This window comes from Cetorhinus maximus, chromosome 29, assembly GCF_964194155.1.
Source record: "Cetorhinus maximus chromosome 29, sCetMax3.hap1.1, whole genome shotgun sequence".
NCBI classification, from domain to species: domain Eukaryota; kingdom Metazoa; phylum Chordata; class Chondrichthyes; order Lamniformes; family Cetorhinidae; genus Cetorhinus; species Cetorhinus maximus.
The window spans coordinates 25,564,649-25,584,191 of NC_135907.1; the positions used below are offsets into that span (position 1 = coordinate 25,564,649).

General features: G+C 44.0%; 1 protein-coding gene across 1 annotated transcript in view; it reads left to right on the plus strand.

Moving 5' to 3' along the window:
* LOC144669355 (inositol 1,4,5-triphosphate receptor associated 2-like) overlaps nt 1-19,543 on the plus strand; it is a 184,654-nt gene that overhangs the window by 57,540 nt on the left and 107,571 nt on the right. The window contains exons 7-8 of the mRNA XM_078531724.1: nt 3,489-3,647; nt 9,884-10,001. Coding sequence (XP_078387850.1) covers nt 3,489-3,647; nt 9,884-10,001 — 277 coding nt within the window. The remainder of the gene's footprint in view (nt 1-3,488; nt 3,648-9,883; nt 10,002-19,543) is intronic.

Consider the following 19,543-nt stretch of genomic DNA (forward strand, 5'->3'; position numbering starts at 1 on the left):
AAAAGTCAAAACCCCTTCTTTCTACACCACTTTGAGCCATGTGTTTAATTCTCTAATCCGCTCGATCCTAAGCCAATTGACGCGTGGCTCAGATAACAATCCAGAGATAAGTACCTTCAAGGTTCTGTGACTAAATTTAAACCCTAACTCCTCAAATTCTGTCTCAGCAGAGCATCATTCCTACTTCTACGTATGCCGTTGATGTGTATGTGGACCACTAGAACTCTCCTCCCACCCAAAATTTGTCTCCAGCTGTGAGGAGATATCCTTCACCCTGGCACCAGGCAGGCAACGCAACCTTCGGAGCTCCCGTTTGTGCCTCCTATTCGTATCTATCCCTCTGAGTACATTGCCCCTTTTCATTGCCAAATTTCTTTTCACTCCCATCATTTGAATGGCATCCTGCAGGATGGTGCCATGTCAGCTTTCTCATCCATCCTGCAGGTTCCTTAATCTAAAGGGCGTGACTGCTTCCCAGTACAAAATGTTGAGGTAACTCTTCTCCTTTTGGATGTCCCGCAAGTCTGTAGTTTGGTCTATATATTGGCAACTTTGAACCAAGACTGTTCAAGCTGCAGGCACTTACTGCAGATATGATTGTCCAGGATTGTGATGCACTCCACAGAGTCCCACAGTTCACAGTCATGGCATGACTGTTTAACCTTATTTATTTGTTTGATTACTTAACAGAATTAATAACAAGCGATAGTAAGTGACAGCCTCCTAGTTTGGAGACAAACGAAGAACACTCACCAGCTACAGGAGAAAAACAGAAGAATAAAAAGAAGCACCTCTTTCCTCCTCTGTACTGAATTCCCACTTGCACCAGGCTTCCGACTTGGTTCACGAAGCACTCTATTCACACGGCACTCTGTGCTCCCCACCCTGTGCTGCCCTTGTTTTTCTAAGTGGTAGAGGTTGAGGTTTGAAGCTGCTGTAAAAGGGGCTGTTGTTGCAGCTGCATTGATCTAGGCAAGTGAAGAGTATTCCATCACATTCCTGACTTGTGCCTTGAAGATGGTAGAAAGGCTTTGATGAGTTGGGAAATGAGTTACTCACTGCAGAATCCCCAGCCTCTGATCTATAGCCACACTTTATGTAGCTGGTCCATTTAAATTGTAGCGTTCAGAATGTTGGTGCTTGGGAATTCAGCAATGACAATGCTATTGAATGTCAAGGGAACGTGGCTAGACTCTTTCTTGTCAGAAATGGTCATTGCCTGGCACTTGTGTGGTGCAAATGTTAATTGCTGCTTATCAGCTTTAGCCTGAAAGTTGTCAGGACCTTGCTGCATCTGGAAATGGACTGCTTCCGTATCTGAGCAGTTGCAAATGACACTGAACACTGTGCAATTCTCAAGATTCCATTCTTGCCCGCAGCCATCCAGTAACTCACAAAAGTGTCCAGTTTCAATATGTGTCAAATGGCTATTCAACTGTTGAAAGAAAGAAATAATTTGTATTTATATAGCATTTTCAACATACTCAGGATGTGCCAAAGTCCTTTGCAGTAAATTAATTGCTTTCAACTGTGGTCATTGTTATATTAGTAAATATGACCTTTAATTTGCACACAATAAAGTCCCACAAAAAGATAAAGCACGAGCTGATTTATTTATTGACATTGTTGATAAATGATAAATGTTGGGAATGACCCTCAGAGTGTTCCTTGCATTACTTTGAATAGCAGTATGGAAGGCTGGATTCTTATCCAAACTCGCCTGAAATGGGATGGAATGGCAGTGGAGTATGAAGCAATTCTGCCAGTCAGATCTACCCCAACCTAAAATTTGCTCCCCCTCCCCATGGGGTGCAGCCCCCCAGTTCCTTTCCTATCCATTCCAGTTACTGCTACTTCCCAGGACTGCCATGTGGAAGATGGCAGTAAGACCAAGGTAGTGGTGATGGTGAACCCTAAGGTCAGCAGTGGAGGGAGATGACCGAGGAAAGGCTTGTTCTCCTGCCATATATGCCCCCATTCACTTACAGTATAGGCCTTCATTTCTGCTGAGATGTATACTGCCGTAGCTTTATAGATTTTTGAGACTCAACTGACATTTTAAATGTCTAGGTGTCTCTTCTGGTGGCAGCAATAATGCCATTGCAGAACCATTGAGGATTTTCCAAGCTGGCAGTAACTGGCTCCCTCTTGGAACAAGTATGCCTGGAGCCTGCTATACATATCCAGTGTTCCAGGGCCCAAGGAAATTGTTCGGGGCTGGGGTGAGATAGGAGTGATGGATGGAGGTTCAATTTACCTACCACTCTACCCCAAATTGGAAAATCTCACACAAGATCTCTCATACCCACCTGAATAGTTAGATTGAGCCTGGGTTTAGTATCTCAGTCAAAAGTTGTCATGTCTGAAGATGCAGCTATACCTCGGTTAGCCTAGGTTTTGTGCTCAGGTTCTGGATTGGGGTTTGAACTCATGACTTTCTGATTCAGGCAAGAGTATTACCATTTGTAATCAAGGTTCCATGGAGAATTTTGCAGCTGAATCAGTTGTGTCCTCAGCCAATGTCTGCACATGCATACTTTCTATAGCACAAGGGTTTGGCACATATAGAGCTAATGTGGGACTGAGTGCAGTACCGCTTACATAGTAATGTAAGAGAGCACATGACCCGCCCCCAGGGTCAGCCTAGTGTTGGACAGAGCCATGTGTACCAGCAAGCATGGAAACAGCTCCTAGCTTGTACCCTTTACTGTATATTTGTAAGTAGTTCTAAGGGTCAATAAAGACTTACAGTTAACCTATGTATGACTATGAAGACTACTTCAGACCTACTGAGCTATAACCAAACACCTATGCAACATTTTCTAAAAGGGGGTTACTGGATGTAGCAGCCCAGTTTTTTAGCTCTTAACCCTGAGTTCAGAGTGCCTCTAGTGCCAGCCTCGCTAAGATCAGCTAACTCACTAGAGACTGAAATCAAACCTAGGGTCTTTTGATCTGTATGACTTAACTGTTAACTAAATTTGGGGCTAGTAGGAAGTTATATTGTACAGATCTGAGATTTTATTCATCTTGCACCTAGTGGAGAAAGATGAGAATTCTGAATTTTTGCAGATAGATTGATTTGTGTATATATTTTTTCCTCGTGTAATTACTTTATTTTGATGGGACAATAGAGTTCAGAGGCTCTCTTTTTCTGGAATCCAAGAGAGAAGTCTATGTTAGGACATTATTTTTGAATACTAATGTTCTACTCTGCCATGCTGCCTTGCATTCATTTATTAAAGTAACATTAACTAAGGAAAACAACCACATTAGTGAAGTACTGGAGCCAAATAGGTTCCATGGGAAGAGACCCCATTAAGGAATCAATGTGTTTAGACAGTGAAATGACGGGAGAAAATTGGTAGAAAAAATATCTAATATGGAATATTTATATTCAACAACAACACAAATCCTGATATGGGAGTGAGAGCCTTTAAACATTGCCTTTGAAATAACTTTTAAATTTAACTTTTTTTTTTCTCAAGAGAGACTACTGAGCTAATCAATGACATCGAGTGTCTGGAGTACACGAACAGGAAGCTGGTGGATCAAAATGCAAAACTACAAAGATCAGTAGAAGGATTTGAGGAAGCAAATGTACGTCTGACTGAGGAAATCTTTGATCTGAAAAATAAAGTCAAAAGGTAGCTTGAAATAGAATGGCTATAAAAAGCCTGTGCTATGGCAGGGTGAAAAGTCCCCTGCCTAAGGTCAGAAAATATCAATATAAAAGTACATGAGTAAATCAGAATCACCAATGTTTGTGTTAGTTTAAAATGCAGCCTAACATTACTATACAGTGTAGAAACCTGGGGCAGAGTCTTCCGCTCCCACCGGTAGAGGGAAACGTGATGTGCGGTGGCACTAAATTTAGCATGGTGGAAAAAATCAGTTCCCCGCTGGTGGGAAATTAGCTTGTAATTTTATTCTGCCGACTTGGATGATGGGTCGGGTTTCCCACTGATCTATGTTGGGGAACCACATTTGCATTCATTCACATCTCATGAATGCTCATTAAAAGGTTGACTTGCTGGAATTATGTGCCCAGCAGATAATTAGAACGGTCTGTTTCCCGACTGTATACTTGAAAGGCTATCTGGGGTAGATGGGAATGTGGAGTTAAGGTTACAATCAGATCAGCCATGATCTTATTGAATGGTGGAGCATGCTCGAGTGGCCTACTCCTGCTCTTAATTTGTATGTTTGCATATAGGTGGCATGTGCCTGGCGAAAATCACTTAATCAACGGCTTTGAGATGTGTAGACACTGCCTTCGCCTACCTTTAAGAGCGTTTCTGCAAGATGTCGGGTGATTTTATCAGAAGCTGTGCCAAGGCTGGAATATGGGAGGCAATATCAGTGGAGAAGGAGAAGACAGGGCAGGACTTGGGGGTGCTGGTGCTGGAACATGAGAGTGAAGGGAGACGACAGAGGCAGGACTGGGGGTTGGTGATGGAACACAGGAGGGAAGGGATAGAACTGGGGGTGGTCAAGTGTTATATCAATAAGACAAGAAAAGAAAAAAAACTGTATATATCAAAACTTTATTCTTTTTTGCTATTTTAAAATTGACTTCTGCTGAACCACAAAATGGCTGCTACAGGTCACAAGATTGGCTGTTTGCCTGGAAGGCTCCAACAGACTACAAGAACAGAAGAATCCTTGTGGAATCTCACACCCCATTGTAAAGCCACATTATAATCACAAAACTAGAGGACTAACAGATAAACTGACTCCCCCAGCCAGGACAATAACAAAGACAGAGCCATCAAAACCTGTTATACCTGAAGAAGTGTTAACAGCCACTATTTTGCTCCTGAGGGAAACAATGGATTTTAGCTAGGAGCACAGAAACTGCTTGTGAGGCTGCTGTTAACTCATTAATGGGCCATGTCACATGACCTCATGCTTCTAGTCTGTTGGAGCATTTTAATATTTCATTTCTAGCCTCACAGCTCAGACAGCTGTTTCAACACCAACCAGACAGAACTCCAGCGGCTTCCCGCTGACCAAGCAGTTGGCCACCATCTCTCAACTCTTCGAAGCCTGTTTGATGTTAAAAGTCTCTGATTATTGCCTGCTAAGTGGCCTAAACACAAAAACCACATTGTGCTGCAGCGTCATTTGTTTCAAGGATTTTCGTGTTGCCATCTCCAACCAGAAACTCATCTAGACTGAACTCTGCCACAAATGAAACACCCTTTGGACCTTGACTTCTCGGACTCTGGAAATCATGTGAACGAGTATTCATTCCTGTGGTTCTTTTACTGTTGTTGCCCATAGTTGTAAGTCTTCCTCTTTTCTGTCCCTCCTTACTGCATTGTGGTGTGTGTGTGTGAGTGGAGAGCACAACTCCCATTCCCAGGCTAAGGGAAGACTTCCTGAAACCAGCAAGGCCCCAGAAATGATGTTTACTCCAGGGTCCTGACCTGAAGCCTGTTACTTCTGTCCAAGCAGTTGTGAAGAGTTTTGAAGTATGCCTGCTCTCACATGCAAGTAGCAGTAACGTTAAGCATTAAATGACTGACAAATAACACTCGCGACCCCACTCTTCCCCTTATCCCACCTGTGGGTAAGGTTTATAAAATTGTCTCCTACCCGCCTGTCCGTTGCGCCCGTGCGAGGACCTGAAGATCGCATGGGCCCCGAAAAATCAGCATCAGTTATTCCCTCAAGGGCCTTAAATGGCCTGTTAATTAATGGTGGGTGCGCACTGGAGATTATTGCACGGCTCCCCACCGAAGTATTGCGATGGCGTGTGGTGATGTCAGGACGCTCGCCCGATGTCACTGCGCGTCATTTTGCGCGTCACGCCCCCACGTGCCGACATGAAAATTCTGGCCCATGTTTTCACTCCCCACATCTAAGTCATTGATGTAAATCGTAAAAAGTTGAGGCCCCAGTACAGACCCCTGTGGACTCCACTCATCACATCTTGTCAATCAGAAAAATAACCATTTATGCATACTCTCTGCTTCCTGCCAGCCAACCAAGCTTTTATCCATGCTAATATGTTATCCCCTACACCATGCGCTTTTATTTTCTGTAATGATCTTTGATGTGGCACCTTATCAAATGCCTTCTGGAAATCCAAGTATAGTACATCTACAGGCTTCCTTTTATTCACTGCGCATGTTACTCCTTCAAAAAACTCCAATAAATTGGTTAAACATGATTTTCCTTTCATAAAACCATGCTGACTCTTCCCTATTGCTTTGAACTCTTCTGAGTGGCCAGCTATGACCTCCTTAATGATCAATTCTAATAACTTCCCCACGACAGACGTCAAGCTCACTGGCCTATAGTTTCCTGTTTTGTGCCTCCCTCCCTTGAATCGGGGGTTATATTTGCTACTTTCTAATCTGACGGAACCTTTCCAGAATCTAGGGAATTTTGGAAAATTAACACCAGCGCATAAACCACCTCATTAGCCACCTCTTTTAAGACCCTAGGATGTAGTCTGTCGGGACCCGGAGACTTGCCAGCCTTTAGCTCCATTAATTTGCTCAGTACTGTTTCCGTAGTGATTTCAATTTCACCAAGTTCCTTTCTCCCGTTCACCTGATTTGCAGCTATTACTGGAATGTTTTTTGTATCCTCTATAGTGAACACAGAAGCAAAATATTTGTTCATTTCTTCCGCCATTTCCTTGTTTACTATTAACTCCCCACTGTCACTCTCTAGTGGACCAACGCTCACTTTACTTATTCTTTTCCTTTTTAATTTCTTTCTCCTGATTAACCTTTTAGTCATTCTCAGCTATCCTTTATGTTCTGTCCAATCATCTGTCCTGCCACTCAAATTGCGGAGTTGTATGCTTTTTTCCTAAGTTTGATGCTTTCTTTAACATTTTTAGTTAACCACGGATGTTGGGTCCTCCCCTTAGAATTATTCTTTATAGTAGGAATGTACTTATTCTGAAATATCCCCTTAAATGCCTGCCATTGCTTCTCTATTGACCTATCCTCTAGCCTAGTTTCCTAGTTCACTTCAACTAGCTCAGCTTTCATCCCCACATAGTTGCCCTTATTTAAGTTTAAGTCATTAGTCTCAGACCCGCTCTTCTCCCTTTCAAACTGGATGTAAAATTCAATCATATTGTGGTGATTGCTACCTAGGGGTGCCTTTACTCTGCGGTCACTAATTAATCCTGTCACGTTACACAATACCAAGTCTAATATAACCTTCTCTCTGGTTGGTTCCAGAACATGCTGCTCTAAGAAACTATCTCGAAAGCATTCTAAGAACTCTTCATCCAGGCTACTACTGCCAATCTGAATTTTCCAGTTTGTGTAGATTTTAATCACCCATGATTATTGCCGTCCCTTTATCACAAGTACACAACATTTTCTCTTGGACACTTTGTCCTATACTGTGGCTACTGTTAGGGGGTCGGTAGACTACTCTCACTAATTACTTATTTCTCCTACAATTCCTCATCTCCACCCAAACCGATTATACATCCTGATCTCCTGAACCAAGGTCATTACTAACTATTGCACCAATGCCCTCTTTGATTAACAGTGCTACTCCTCTGCCTTTACCTAGCTTCCTATTCTTATTGAATGTCATGTACCCTACAGTATTAGGGCCCCAGTCTTTATCGTCCTGCAGCCATGTCTCTGTAATTGCTATCAGATCATATTGACTGATTTCATTATGGGCGATCAGGTCATTTACTTTACTATGAATGCTATGTGCATTCAGATAGAGAGCCTTCAGTTTTGTCTTTTTGTTACCTTTGCAACATCTAGTCTTGACTGCTGATATATTGTTAGGTTTTTTCTCTCTGTCCCTTCCTGCCATTCTCTGACCCTCATTTCTCTTATTACTATTTTGCTCTCCTGTCTTGACTCTACACCTTGAATTGCTACCTCTACCCAAGCTCCACGGGTGATAATATGACCGTTTTGCTGATGCTTGTTAGCTTATTCTGCTATGTTTTCACCGGTTTAAATTCAGCTGTGTACTGGTTATTCTTTCTCATAGGCATTGTGATAGATAATGTGGTACAAATTAGTCTTGTCGATTGCCTGGGACATTGCTGTTGGAATTGGCGGAAGGAAAAAGGTTCCTATGCATACCTTTAAATTAATTAACATAGTAATCACTGGTAAGTAATTAATATGCACAACACAATTTGAACCCTGAAAAACTAGGGTTGGCTTTTGCATGAAGCATATGAAAACTTATGTTTTTTAGGTCAAAAGTCATGTGGTTGACTTTTACTTGAGATTGACTTTTAGATGAGTATATAGGGTATGTATTTACTGCCTGATATGTCTTGCTACCTGCATTCAAACTGCAATGAGGCAACAAACACATGGAAACTAAGGCCAGGCAACAGTGGTGATTAAGAGATCATCATTGTCTCGAAAAGAAAACTTCATATCATTGTTAGTATGGACCATAGCAGCAGGAACAAACTGACATTCTCTATAGTTTCAGCTCTGCTGCTGGCCACAGTCTGCTCCATCGGAGTGAGGACATGCAGCCGCACCTGTCCTGCACTGATTAGGTGTTTCTGTCTCCGATAATAGGTCACCTTGTCCTGCAAGAGAGAGGGAAGTTTGTCAGTGAGTGTTGTGCAATGTGTTTGGATGATGTATGTGCCATAATTGAATAACTGGAAGTGTATGCAAACTGAAAGATGTGGTATGAAACTTGCAGCAGTACTAAGTGTGTGAGGGTAAACTTGAGGCCATGAATGTCTTGAGTTGTGCATGATAGAAATGGCTGGTAGTTGAGTGAAGTGGGTGTGTTGAGCGGAGCAATTTGTGCGGTTACTGTTCAAAGGTCTTATACTTATAAATGAAGTTGTAGTTATTGACCTTAATCACTCATGTAAGGTCATTGAATTTTTTCCTACACTGCATCCAGGTCATCAGAGCTAGATAGCTGGCATTGACAGACAGTTATCTGCTCTCACTCCCTCTTTGTGTATCTGAAGGGCCTCCTGGGGGAAGAGGACCTCTCTCCTCCTGCCCACCTTGCAATAAGGCCTCCAATGCTGCATTGAAGATCCTTGAAGCATGCTCTCTGGACTGATGTGCCACTTTCACTCTTCTTCCACTCAGAAACTCTTCTCTAATCAGTTCCAGCAGTTGCTTCAGCCAAAATACACCTCACCTTTAAGAAGTGCCAACATATCATGGCCTTGCCATTGAGGCATCTTCCTTCAGGCGCTGCAGCTTAAGCACTGGCCAACAGTAGCCTTTCGCAGGTGCCGGGCACAATCCTCAATTGTACGTGACCCCAGCAGCCTGTTAATTGCTGCTGTCAGCAAGATGCTGCCTCAGGGTCCTACCACCTGTCGGGAGGGTTTGGCTCCCACTTTCACCCTGGAGGTGGGACTACGGCTTCCCGGAAAAATTCATCTCAAAGAGTGGGATAACTGGATTGCTCCACAGAGAGCCGCATACACTCAACGGACCAGTTGGCCTCCTTCTGTGCTGTAATAATGAACTTTATAAGTTAGGCCATTTTAAAAATGTACTTTCATTTGACCAAAAATTGTCAGGAGTTGGGAACTTCAGTTACCCTTAGGTTTTAGCAGTTAGGCGATGATCAGTTACTCAGTATAATTCAATATAAAAGGGGTGATTTTCTTCTTTGGAATACTGTGCACCCACAGCCTGTGATTTTCTGTCTGCTGTGGATGGAAATTCATGGCTTTCGCATGAGCAATTTCCTAATATGTACTCCTGGCCCACATCAAAGTGTAGAATAAAATTCCCTGGTGCAGAACAGAATCCTAAGGAAATCACACATAATCACCAGGAAACCAAATTGAAGCTACCTTTTAAAGTTCAAACCATGTTCTCAATCCAGACCTGTCCACTGCTGATTGTTAAATAATGATGCTTGTTACTCCTTGCAGCTCTCAACAAGTGTTACTTCATGTCAAGTTACTAGAGAATGAACTAGAGGATTTGAAATCCATTGTGAAGAACCTGGAGGACAGAAATTCTAAGCTGCAGAGCCATAACAGACAACTGGTATGTATCTGTAAATGCGAATTAGGGCCAAGATTGATTTTTTTTAACATTAAGGCTAAGTTACCTTCAAAGCCCTTGCCTAAATTGAATTTATTTGGGGCTAACTTAGAACAGATTTCTTCCCTTTCCTACTGATTGAGGGGGAAAATATTGCCACAGAAAACAGCTATTCTTCACTTATGAGCCTAGTGATTGTCAGCAGGTTTTTCAATATTAAAGAATATCACAGCTGAATCTGATCTGATCTGTTCCAGCATCCGCAGTAGCTTTTAGCTTTTTGTTCTGATCTTTTCCTTGCCTGGTGTCCATAGTATGTTTCCCGGCAGCTGTGACTGGACAGTCACTGGACAGCTGAACCCTGAATGATACTTTTTCTCTTTGCTAGCCCGAGTCTTCTGAGACCACTTGTTGACAAAGACAAGCCTCAACTGAGATACGAACAAGGAGCAGGTGTAGCCATTTGGACCTTCGAGCCTGCTCTGCCATTTAATAAGATCATGGCTGATCTCTTTTTTATTTCTGTTCATTAAGTTTTAACAACAATCATAATGAGTAACAATACAAAAAATAGCTTACAGTACAGTAATAATTTAATACACTTACATTTGGAAGAGAAAGAGAAAGAAAAGCGAAAGGAAAAGAGAAGTAGGAGAAAGAAGAAGATAAAGGAAAGAAAAAACCCTCCTCAGCCCCCAATAAAAAAAATAAGAGAATCAACAACAATCATAGACCAGATATAGTTTCACATACAACCTAATTAAGATCAGTTATGTGAAAGTAGAGAGCTGTAGTTCCTCCAAATAATCTAAGAAAGATTGCCAAGCTACATAAACTCCATCAGTGGAGCCTCTTGTAGTGTACTTTATTTTCTCAAGTTTAATATTTTGTATAAGTGTTATGGCACAGTGGATGGTAAATGTCCAACAGAGGGCGCTGGTGAGAACTGACTGAAGCATTCTGGGAGAAGTCACCGCAGACACAGTGACTCAGAAGGGAATCGAGGAGAAGGACTCTTGCACTCAACAGGAGGAAGAGTATCCAACAGAGGGTGCTGGTGAGAAGCGACTGAAGCATTCTGGGAGAAGCCAATGTGCAGGACAGACCTGCCTCATCAGCCTGGACCAGGAGAAGGCCTTTGACAGAATATCGCACACCTACATGGTGGTTGTGCTCTCCAAAATGGGGTCTGGGGAGGGAATTCGCAATTGGATCCAACTGCTCTACACTAACATCAGTAGCGCAGCCTCAATCAATGGGTGGGAATCAGATAGCTTTCCTATTAAATCTGGAGTCAGGCAGGTCTGCCCTCTCTCCCCTGTCCTGTTTGTGTGTTGCATAGAACCCTTTGCTGAGTCCATCAGGAAGAATCCGGGCATAAGAGGAATGACAATCCCAGGCAGTGGAGGCACACAGGTCAAAGCCTCCCTGAACATGGACGATGTCGCTGTCTTCTGCTCGGATCTGCTGTCGGTGCGCAGACTGATCCACATCTGCGACCAGCTCGAACTGGCCTCGGGAGCCAAGGTAAATCGTGGGAAGAGCGAGGCCATGTTCTTTGGGAACCGGGCTGACCGATCATTTGTCCCCTTCACCGTCAGGGCTGACGGCCTGAAGGTGCTGGGGATATGGTTCGGAGGGATCGGGGCACGCTTTAGAAACTGGAAGGAGCGAGTGTCTATGGTGAAAAGAAAACTGGGCATGTGGGAGTGACGCTCCCTCTCCATTGCGGGTAAGAACCTGGTCATCAGGTGTGAGGCACTCTCGCTGTTGCTGTATGTGGCGCAGGTCTGGTCCATTCCAGACTCCTGCGCGATGGCGATCACCCGAGCCATCTTTCGCTTTATCTGGAGGTTGAAAATGGATCGTGTCTGCAGGGACGTGATGTACAAGCTTCTAGGTAAAGGGGTAAAAAACTTGCCCAACATCGCCCTCATACTGATGGCCACTTTTGTGTGCGGCTGCATCAAGCTGTGCGTAGACCCTCGGTACACAAACACCAAGTGTCACTACGTACTGAGGTTCTACCTGTCCCTGGTGTTGTGAAGGATGGGTCTGGCCACGCTGCCGCGGAATGCTCCAAGTAGTTGGACCGTGCCATACCACCTGTCACTCATGGAAAAAGTTATGCAGAGAAACACCTTTGACCACAAGTCGATCAGGCTGTGGTCAGCACGTAACGTCTTAGAGGCCCTGCGGGAAAAGGAGAGGGTGAATCCTGTGGGATGGTTCCCCGAGCAGACTGTCAAAGTCATTTGGCAGAATGCCTCATCGCCAAAACTTTCCAACAAGCACCAAGACGTAGCTTGGCTGGTGGTGAGAAAGGCCCTCCCCATCAGATCCTTCCTACGCGCCAGGAGTCTCACCCCCTCTGCACGTTGCCCTCGAGGTGGCTGTGGTGGGGACGAGACCATTGTTCACCTCCTTGTGGATTGTGCCTTTGCAAAGAAGGTCTGGAGAGAGATGCAGTGGTTTCTGTCGAGGTTCATCCCGAGCAGTTCTGTGACACAGGACTCTGTGCTCTACGGCTGTTCCCAGGGACACACACCGAGACAAACATCAACTGCAGCTGGAGGATCATCAACTCAGTGAAAGACGCTCTTTGCTCTGCCCGAAACTTGTTGGTCTTCCAGCGCAAAGAGTTGTCCCCGACCGAGTGTTGCAGACTGGCACATTCCAAAGTCCAGGACTACGTGCTGAGGGACGCACTAAAGCTTGGGACAGCCGCCGCAAAGGCGCAATGGGGAAAGGTCGCTGTCTAAGACCTTTCTGCCACAGTGCACCAAGGGGCTGGGAACTGTTGAGAGCCCCTCGGGCTGTACAACTCAAAATGAATGTATGCATTGAATACTAATTGTATTATAAATGTATTGAAGCACCTCAGAGTGCAACATGATGTATGTTGATAACTCCAATACCATTGTCTGATAGTCTGCATTGACCAGATTGAAATTATTGTAATATTTATTGATTGTATTGATGCACCTTGTGATCCATGTGTAAAAGTTGAATCTGATTGTACTTATGTAATGGTGATTTTGAAATGGTTTGGAATGTTCTTCCAGATATTTTATGAATAAAGTATATTTTTCAAGAAGAAGAAAAAAATTTCTGGGAGAAGTCACCGCAGACACAGTGACTCAGAAGGGAATCGAGGAGAAGGACTCTTGCACTCAACAGGAGGAAGAGCATCCAACAGAGGGCGCTGTGAGAAGTGACTGAAGCATTCTGGGAGAAGTCAGTGCAAAAATAGCCCCAAACATTACATTGCTGTAGTGTTTACATCCCTCCCTCCTCCTCAAGCAAAAAAAGAGGGAGAGGCAGTGCCTTCAAGAGTGCACCAGACCTGCGAGGGACACTCTTCTGAAAGTGGATTTAAAAAAAAAGCAAAATACTGCGGATGCTGGAAATCTAGAACAAAATCAAAAATACCTGGAAAAGCTCAGGTCTGACAGCATCTGCGGAGAGGGAAACAGTTAACGTTTCAAGTCTGAATGACTCTTCATCAGAACTAAGGAAAAATAGAAAAGAGGTGAAATATAAGCTGGTTTAAGGTGGGGTGGGACACGTAGAGCTGGATAGAGGGCCAGTGGTAGGTGGAGATTGCCAAAAGATGTCATAGACAAAAGGACAAAGAGGTGTTGACGGTGGTGATATTAGCTAAGGAATGTGCTAATGATGACATTAAGGGTAGAAAGCAGGACGAGCAAGGGACAGAAAGCCCTAGTGGGGGTGGGGTGGGGGGGGGATCGAAATAGGCTAAAAGGTAGAGATAAAACAATGGATGAAAATACATTTAAAAATAATGGAAATAGGTGGGAAAAGAAAAATAATATAAATTATTGGAAAAAGGGGGATCGGAAAGGGGGTGGGGAAGGAGGAGAGAGTTCATGATCTAAATTTGTTGAACTCAATATTAAGTCCAGAAGGCTGTAAAGTACCTAGTCGGAAGATGAGGTGCTGTTCCTCCAGTTTGCGTTGAGTTTCACTGGAACATTGCAGCAGGCCAAGGATGGACATGTGGGCATGAGAATAGGGTGGTGTGTTGAAATGGCAAGCGACAGGGAGGTCTGGGTCATGCTTGTGGACAGACCGAAGGTGTTCCGCAAAGCGGTCACCCAGTCTGCATTTGGTCTCTCCAATGTAGAGGAAACTGCATTGGGAGCAGCAAATGCAGTAGACAAAAAGCAGCTGATTGGTGAGTTCTTTTTTCAATCTACTAAAGTTATTCATTGCTTAATACTGAGGTAGAAGCTTAAAAAAAAGCATAGACTAGTACTGTACAAGTATAATTAGACAAGAAACAAGGTTCCTAGCTAACATAAATAAAGCCCCGAGCTAGCGTATTTTTTTTAAGGGAGTAACTAGCTTAATCGAAAGGGACGTCATGGCAGGAGATCTCAGACCCGTGATATGCTCCTCCTGAAGGATATGGGAAATGAGAGACACTTCCAGCGTCCCTGTTGACCGTGTGTGCAGAAGGTGTGCGCAAATGCAGCTTCTAGCTAACTGGATTTCGGGGCTGGAGCTGCGGGTGGACTCATTGTGGAGCATCCGCGATGCTGAGCAAGTCGTGGATAGCACGTTTAGTGAGGTGGTCACACCGCAGGTGAAGATTACACAGGCAGAAAGGGAATGGGTGACCATCAGGAACAGTAAAAGACTCAGGAAGGTAGTGCAGGAGTACCCTGTGGTCATCCCCTTCTCTAACAGATATACCACTTTGGATACTGTTGAGGGGGGGGGATGGCCTCTCAGGGGAAAGCAGCAACAGCCAAGTTCACGGCACCGTGGGTGGCTCTGCTGCTCAGAGGGGCGGGAGGAAAACAAGTGGCAGGGCTATAGTGATAGGGGATTCAATAGTTAGGGGGACAGACAGATGCTTCTGTGGCCGCAAACGTGAATCAAGGATGGTATGTTGCCTCCCTGGTGCCAGGGTCCGGGATGTCACGGAGCAGCTGCAGGACATTCTGGGGAGGGAAGGTAAGCAGGTAGTGGTTGTGGTACACATTGGTACCAACAACATAGGTAAACTAAGGGATAAGGACTTGCAAGCTCAGTACAGGGAGTTAGGAGATAAAATGCAGTACCTCAAATGTAGTAATCTCAGGATTATTCCCAGTTCCATATGCTAGCGAGAGCAGGAATAAGAGGATATACCAAATGAACACATGGCTGGAGAGATGGTATAGCCGGGAGGGATTCAGATTCTTGAGGCACTGGGACCGGTTCTGGGGAAGGTGGGACCTGTACAAACCAGACGGGTTGCACCCAGGCAGACCTGGGACCAGTGTCCTTGTGGGGGCTTTTGCTAGTTCTGTTGGGGAGTATTTAACCTAGTGTGGCAGGGGGATGGAATCCCAGGAGTAGGATCAGATAGGTCAGATTCAGATCAGAAAAATGGAGGTAGAACATTAGCTTGGGACGTTGTGATAGACATAGAGTTACAGGAGAAGCAAAATTTAAGAAGTGTCCAGCAAGGGAATTTGACGGGTTAAACTGTTTATACTTCAATGCAAGGAGTATTACAAAAAAGGTAGATGAGTTAAGGGTACAGGTAGACACATGGCAGCAGGATGTCATTGCTATAACGGAGACCTGGCTAAAGGAGGGACAAAACTGGCAGCTAAATATCCCTGGTTATAGAGTCTTCAGACACGATAGAGTAGGAGATAAAAAAGGAGGGGGGTAGCACTAATGGTTAAAGAATCAATTCCAGTTGTGAGAAGGGATGGTATACTAAATGGGTCAACAAACGAGGCTTTATGGATTGAGCTTAGAAATAAAAAAGGGGCAGTCACACTCCTGGGAGTATACTACAGACCCCCAAATAGTGAAAGGGAGATAGAAGAACAAATATGTAGGCAAATTTCTGCTTGTAAGAACAAGAGGGCAATAATAGCAGGAGACTTCAACTATCCTAATATCAACTGGGATTCAAACAATATAAGGGGCAGTGAGGGAGAATAATTCATGCAGTGTGTCCAGGAAAATTTTTTCAACCAATTAGTGACAAACCCAACGAGAGGAGATGCAATTCTAGACCTAGTCTTGGGGAATGATGAAGGGCAAGTGGGTGAAGTGACAGTTGGCGACCATATCGGGGACAGTGATCACAATTTTAGATTTAGCATTACCATGGAAAAGGACAGAGATAGGCAGGAGTAAAAGTCTTGAACTGGGGGAAGGCAAATTTTGCAGAAATGAGAAGGGACTTGGCTGAGGTGGACTGGACAGCACTGCTGGAGGATAAAGCAGTAGAAAACCAATGGGAAGCATTAAAAAGCGAGATCCTAATTGTACAAAGTAGACATGTCCCCTACAAAAATAAGAGTGGTACTGCCAAATCTAGACCTCCCTGGTTGACTAGAGGAATACAGGGGAAGATCAAACAGAAAAAGAAAGCGTACGATAGGCACAAAGAACTAAGCGCTGTAGATAGCTTAGACGAAAATAGGAAGTGCAGGGACAAAGGAAATAAGGAAATCAAAGAGAGGGCATGAAAAAAGATTAGCAAGTAAAGTTAAAGATAACCCAAAGATGTTTTACCAATACATTAGTGCTAAAAGGTTAGTTAAGGAAAAAGTGGAACTTATCAGAGATGAAGATGGAAACTTGTGTGTAGATGCAGAGGCTGTGGGAAAGGTTTTGAGTGAATATTTTGTCTCCGTGTTTACAAAGGAAAGGGAGGATGTAGATGTAGTAGACAAGGAGGAACACTGCGCGATATTGGACGGGATAGTCATAAAGAGAGAGGAAGTACTCGAAGGGTTGAAATCTTTGAAAGTTGATAAGTCGCCAGGGCCAGATGGATTGTTTCCGAGGCTGCTGAAGGAAGTCAGGGAGGAGATAGCAGATGCTCTGAGGATGATTTTCCAATCTTCACTAGATACAGGGGAGGTACTGGAGGATTGGAGAAATGCAAACGTAGTTCCATTGTTTAAAAAGGGATCAAAGGAAATGCCAAACAATTATAGGCCAGTTAGTCTTACATTGGTGGTGAGCAAATTAGTAGAATCAATCCTGAGAGATAGGATTAACTGTCATGTGGAAAGGCATGGACTAGTCAGGGATGGTCAGCATGGATTTGTTAAAGGAAGGTCTTGCCTCTCAAATTTGATTGAATTCTTTGAGGTGACAAGAAGGGTTAATGAAGGTAGTGCAGTGGATGCTGTGTACATGGATTTTAGCAAGGCATTTGACAAGGTCCCACATGGCAGATTGGTCAGGAAAGTAAAAGCCCATGGGATTCAGGGTAATGTGGCAAACTGGATAAAAAGTTGGCTTTGTAACAGGAAACAAAGGGTAATGGTCGATGGATGCCCTTGCGAATGGAAAGTTGTCTCAAATGGTGTTCCACAGGGCTTGCTGTTTGTGTTATATATTAACGATTTGGACGTGAACGTGGGGGACACGATTGGGAAATTTGCAGATGATACAAAGATTGGCCGAGTAGTGGATAGTGTAGAGGATAGCCATAATCTCCAAAACGATATAGATGGGTTGGTGAAGTGGGCGGTAAAGTGGCAGATAGATTTTAACATAGAGAAGTGTGAGGTCGTACATTTAGGGAGGTCAAACGGTTACAGGGATTACAAAATAAATGGGAATATACTAAGAGGGTTAGATGAAGTGGGAGATCTTGGCGTACAAGTACACAGGTCCCTGAAGGCAGCAGTTCAAGTAGACAAGGTTGTAAAGAAAGCATATGGAATGCATTCCTTCATTGGCAGAGGTATAGAATATGAAAGTAAGGATATAATGTTGGAATTGTATAAAACACTGGTGAGGCCACAACTGGAGTATTGTGTGCAGTTCTGGTCACCACATTACAGGAAGGACGTAATAGCTCTGGAGAGAGTGCAGAGGAGGTTTACAAGAATGCTGCCAGGGTTAGAAAAGTGTAGCTATGAGGAGAGATTGGATAGGCAGGGGTTATTTTCCTTAGAACGAAGAGGGCTGAGAGGTGACTTGTTTGAGGTGTACAAAATTATGAGGGGAATAGATAGAGTGGATAGGATAAAATTGTTTCCCTTGGTGGAGAATTCTAGAACCAGGGGACATAGATTCAAGATAAGTGGCAGAAGGTGTAGGGGGTACATGAGGAAGAACTTTTTTATGCAGAGGGTAGTGGGTGTCTGGTATTCGCTGCCCAAGTTGGTGGTAGAGGCAGAAACTTTAAACTCTTTTAAAAAGTACCTGGATCTACACCTGAAGCACTGTAAGCTGCAGGGCTATGGGCCGGGTGCAGGAAGGTGGGATTAGAAAGGGCACCTGGGTGTCCTTGGGCAGGCATGGACAAGATGGGCTGAATAGCCTCCTGTGCTGTAACTTTTCTATGGTTCTATGTCAAGCTGCTCAAATCCCAGAGGGAAACTTGAAACAGCTGCCACAACTGTTTTGCAATTTGTATTTTATTTCGAGATGCGTACCTTGAATTTTTAGTTGTAATAAGTCCACCGAGTCTTAGAGATGTTTTACAAAACTAAATTAAACATTCATTAAAAAAAGAAAAGATTTTAAGCACATACATAGGTCTACAAGTTACTACTATAATAACTCCTAAAACCCCGAATTAACCTGACTCCCAGTTACACCTCCATTAAGGCAACAGTGAAAACAAATTTCAACAGACCCAGGTAAAGCACACAATACCCTGGATGGGGATATTCAAAGTGAGTTTTCTTAACTTTGGTTCCTGTAGACAGCAACTTCATGTCTAGAGGCTGGAGGCTTTTCATGCTTGTTAGATCTTAGAATGCCTTCTCCCTTACACATAACCTCATCTCCTATATACATGCTTCTCCATTTTAATGCAAATTCTATTGTTCCCAGATGTTTTTGCAACTACTTTTCCCATAATATAAATCTTTTCATTGTACTAATTTTATCAGTAATCTTTGCGAAAAATAGTCACAATGGGCAGAATTTTTCCCGCGTCAAGGGGGCAGTTGAAGAGCGGGCACGCGGAGGCGTGCCTCCGATTGGCGCCCCCGATTGGGGGCGTGCCACCATTTTACGTGGGCGGGCCAATTAAGGCCCACCCAGCATGATGTCCTCACGGAAGTTCTATGCGCTCCCTGTGTCGGGGGGAGGGGTGGGGGGGGGGCTGCGGGGGTTGGGGATTACCTTTACCTGAGCCGAGAGTGTGCTCTTTTGCGCATGCGCACGAAAGAGCGCACTTTTCTCCCTGAGGCTAACTGCTGCCTCAGGGAGATCGGCTGTTCATTAAACAATCAGAAAAATAAGAAAAAAAAAATTCCCTGACCTCCTCTCATGTGACACTGTCACATGAGTTGGGACATGTCCATAACTTTTAATTACACTTTAATTAAATTTTTAAAAACCTACATGAAATCTCATCCTGCCCATGGATGAGGTTTCATGCTTTTACTAATGCCCGCCAGGGCTCCTGGTCTGCCCGCCAACCTTAAAGTTGGATGGGCAGGTCCATTAATTAGTTTAATGACCCTGTCAATGGCCTCAATTGGCCATTGACAGGTTAGCGGGCGCACAGCTGATTCAGCTGAGCCCCCGCGTACCTG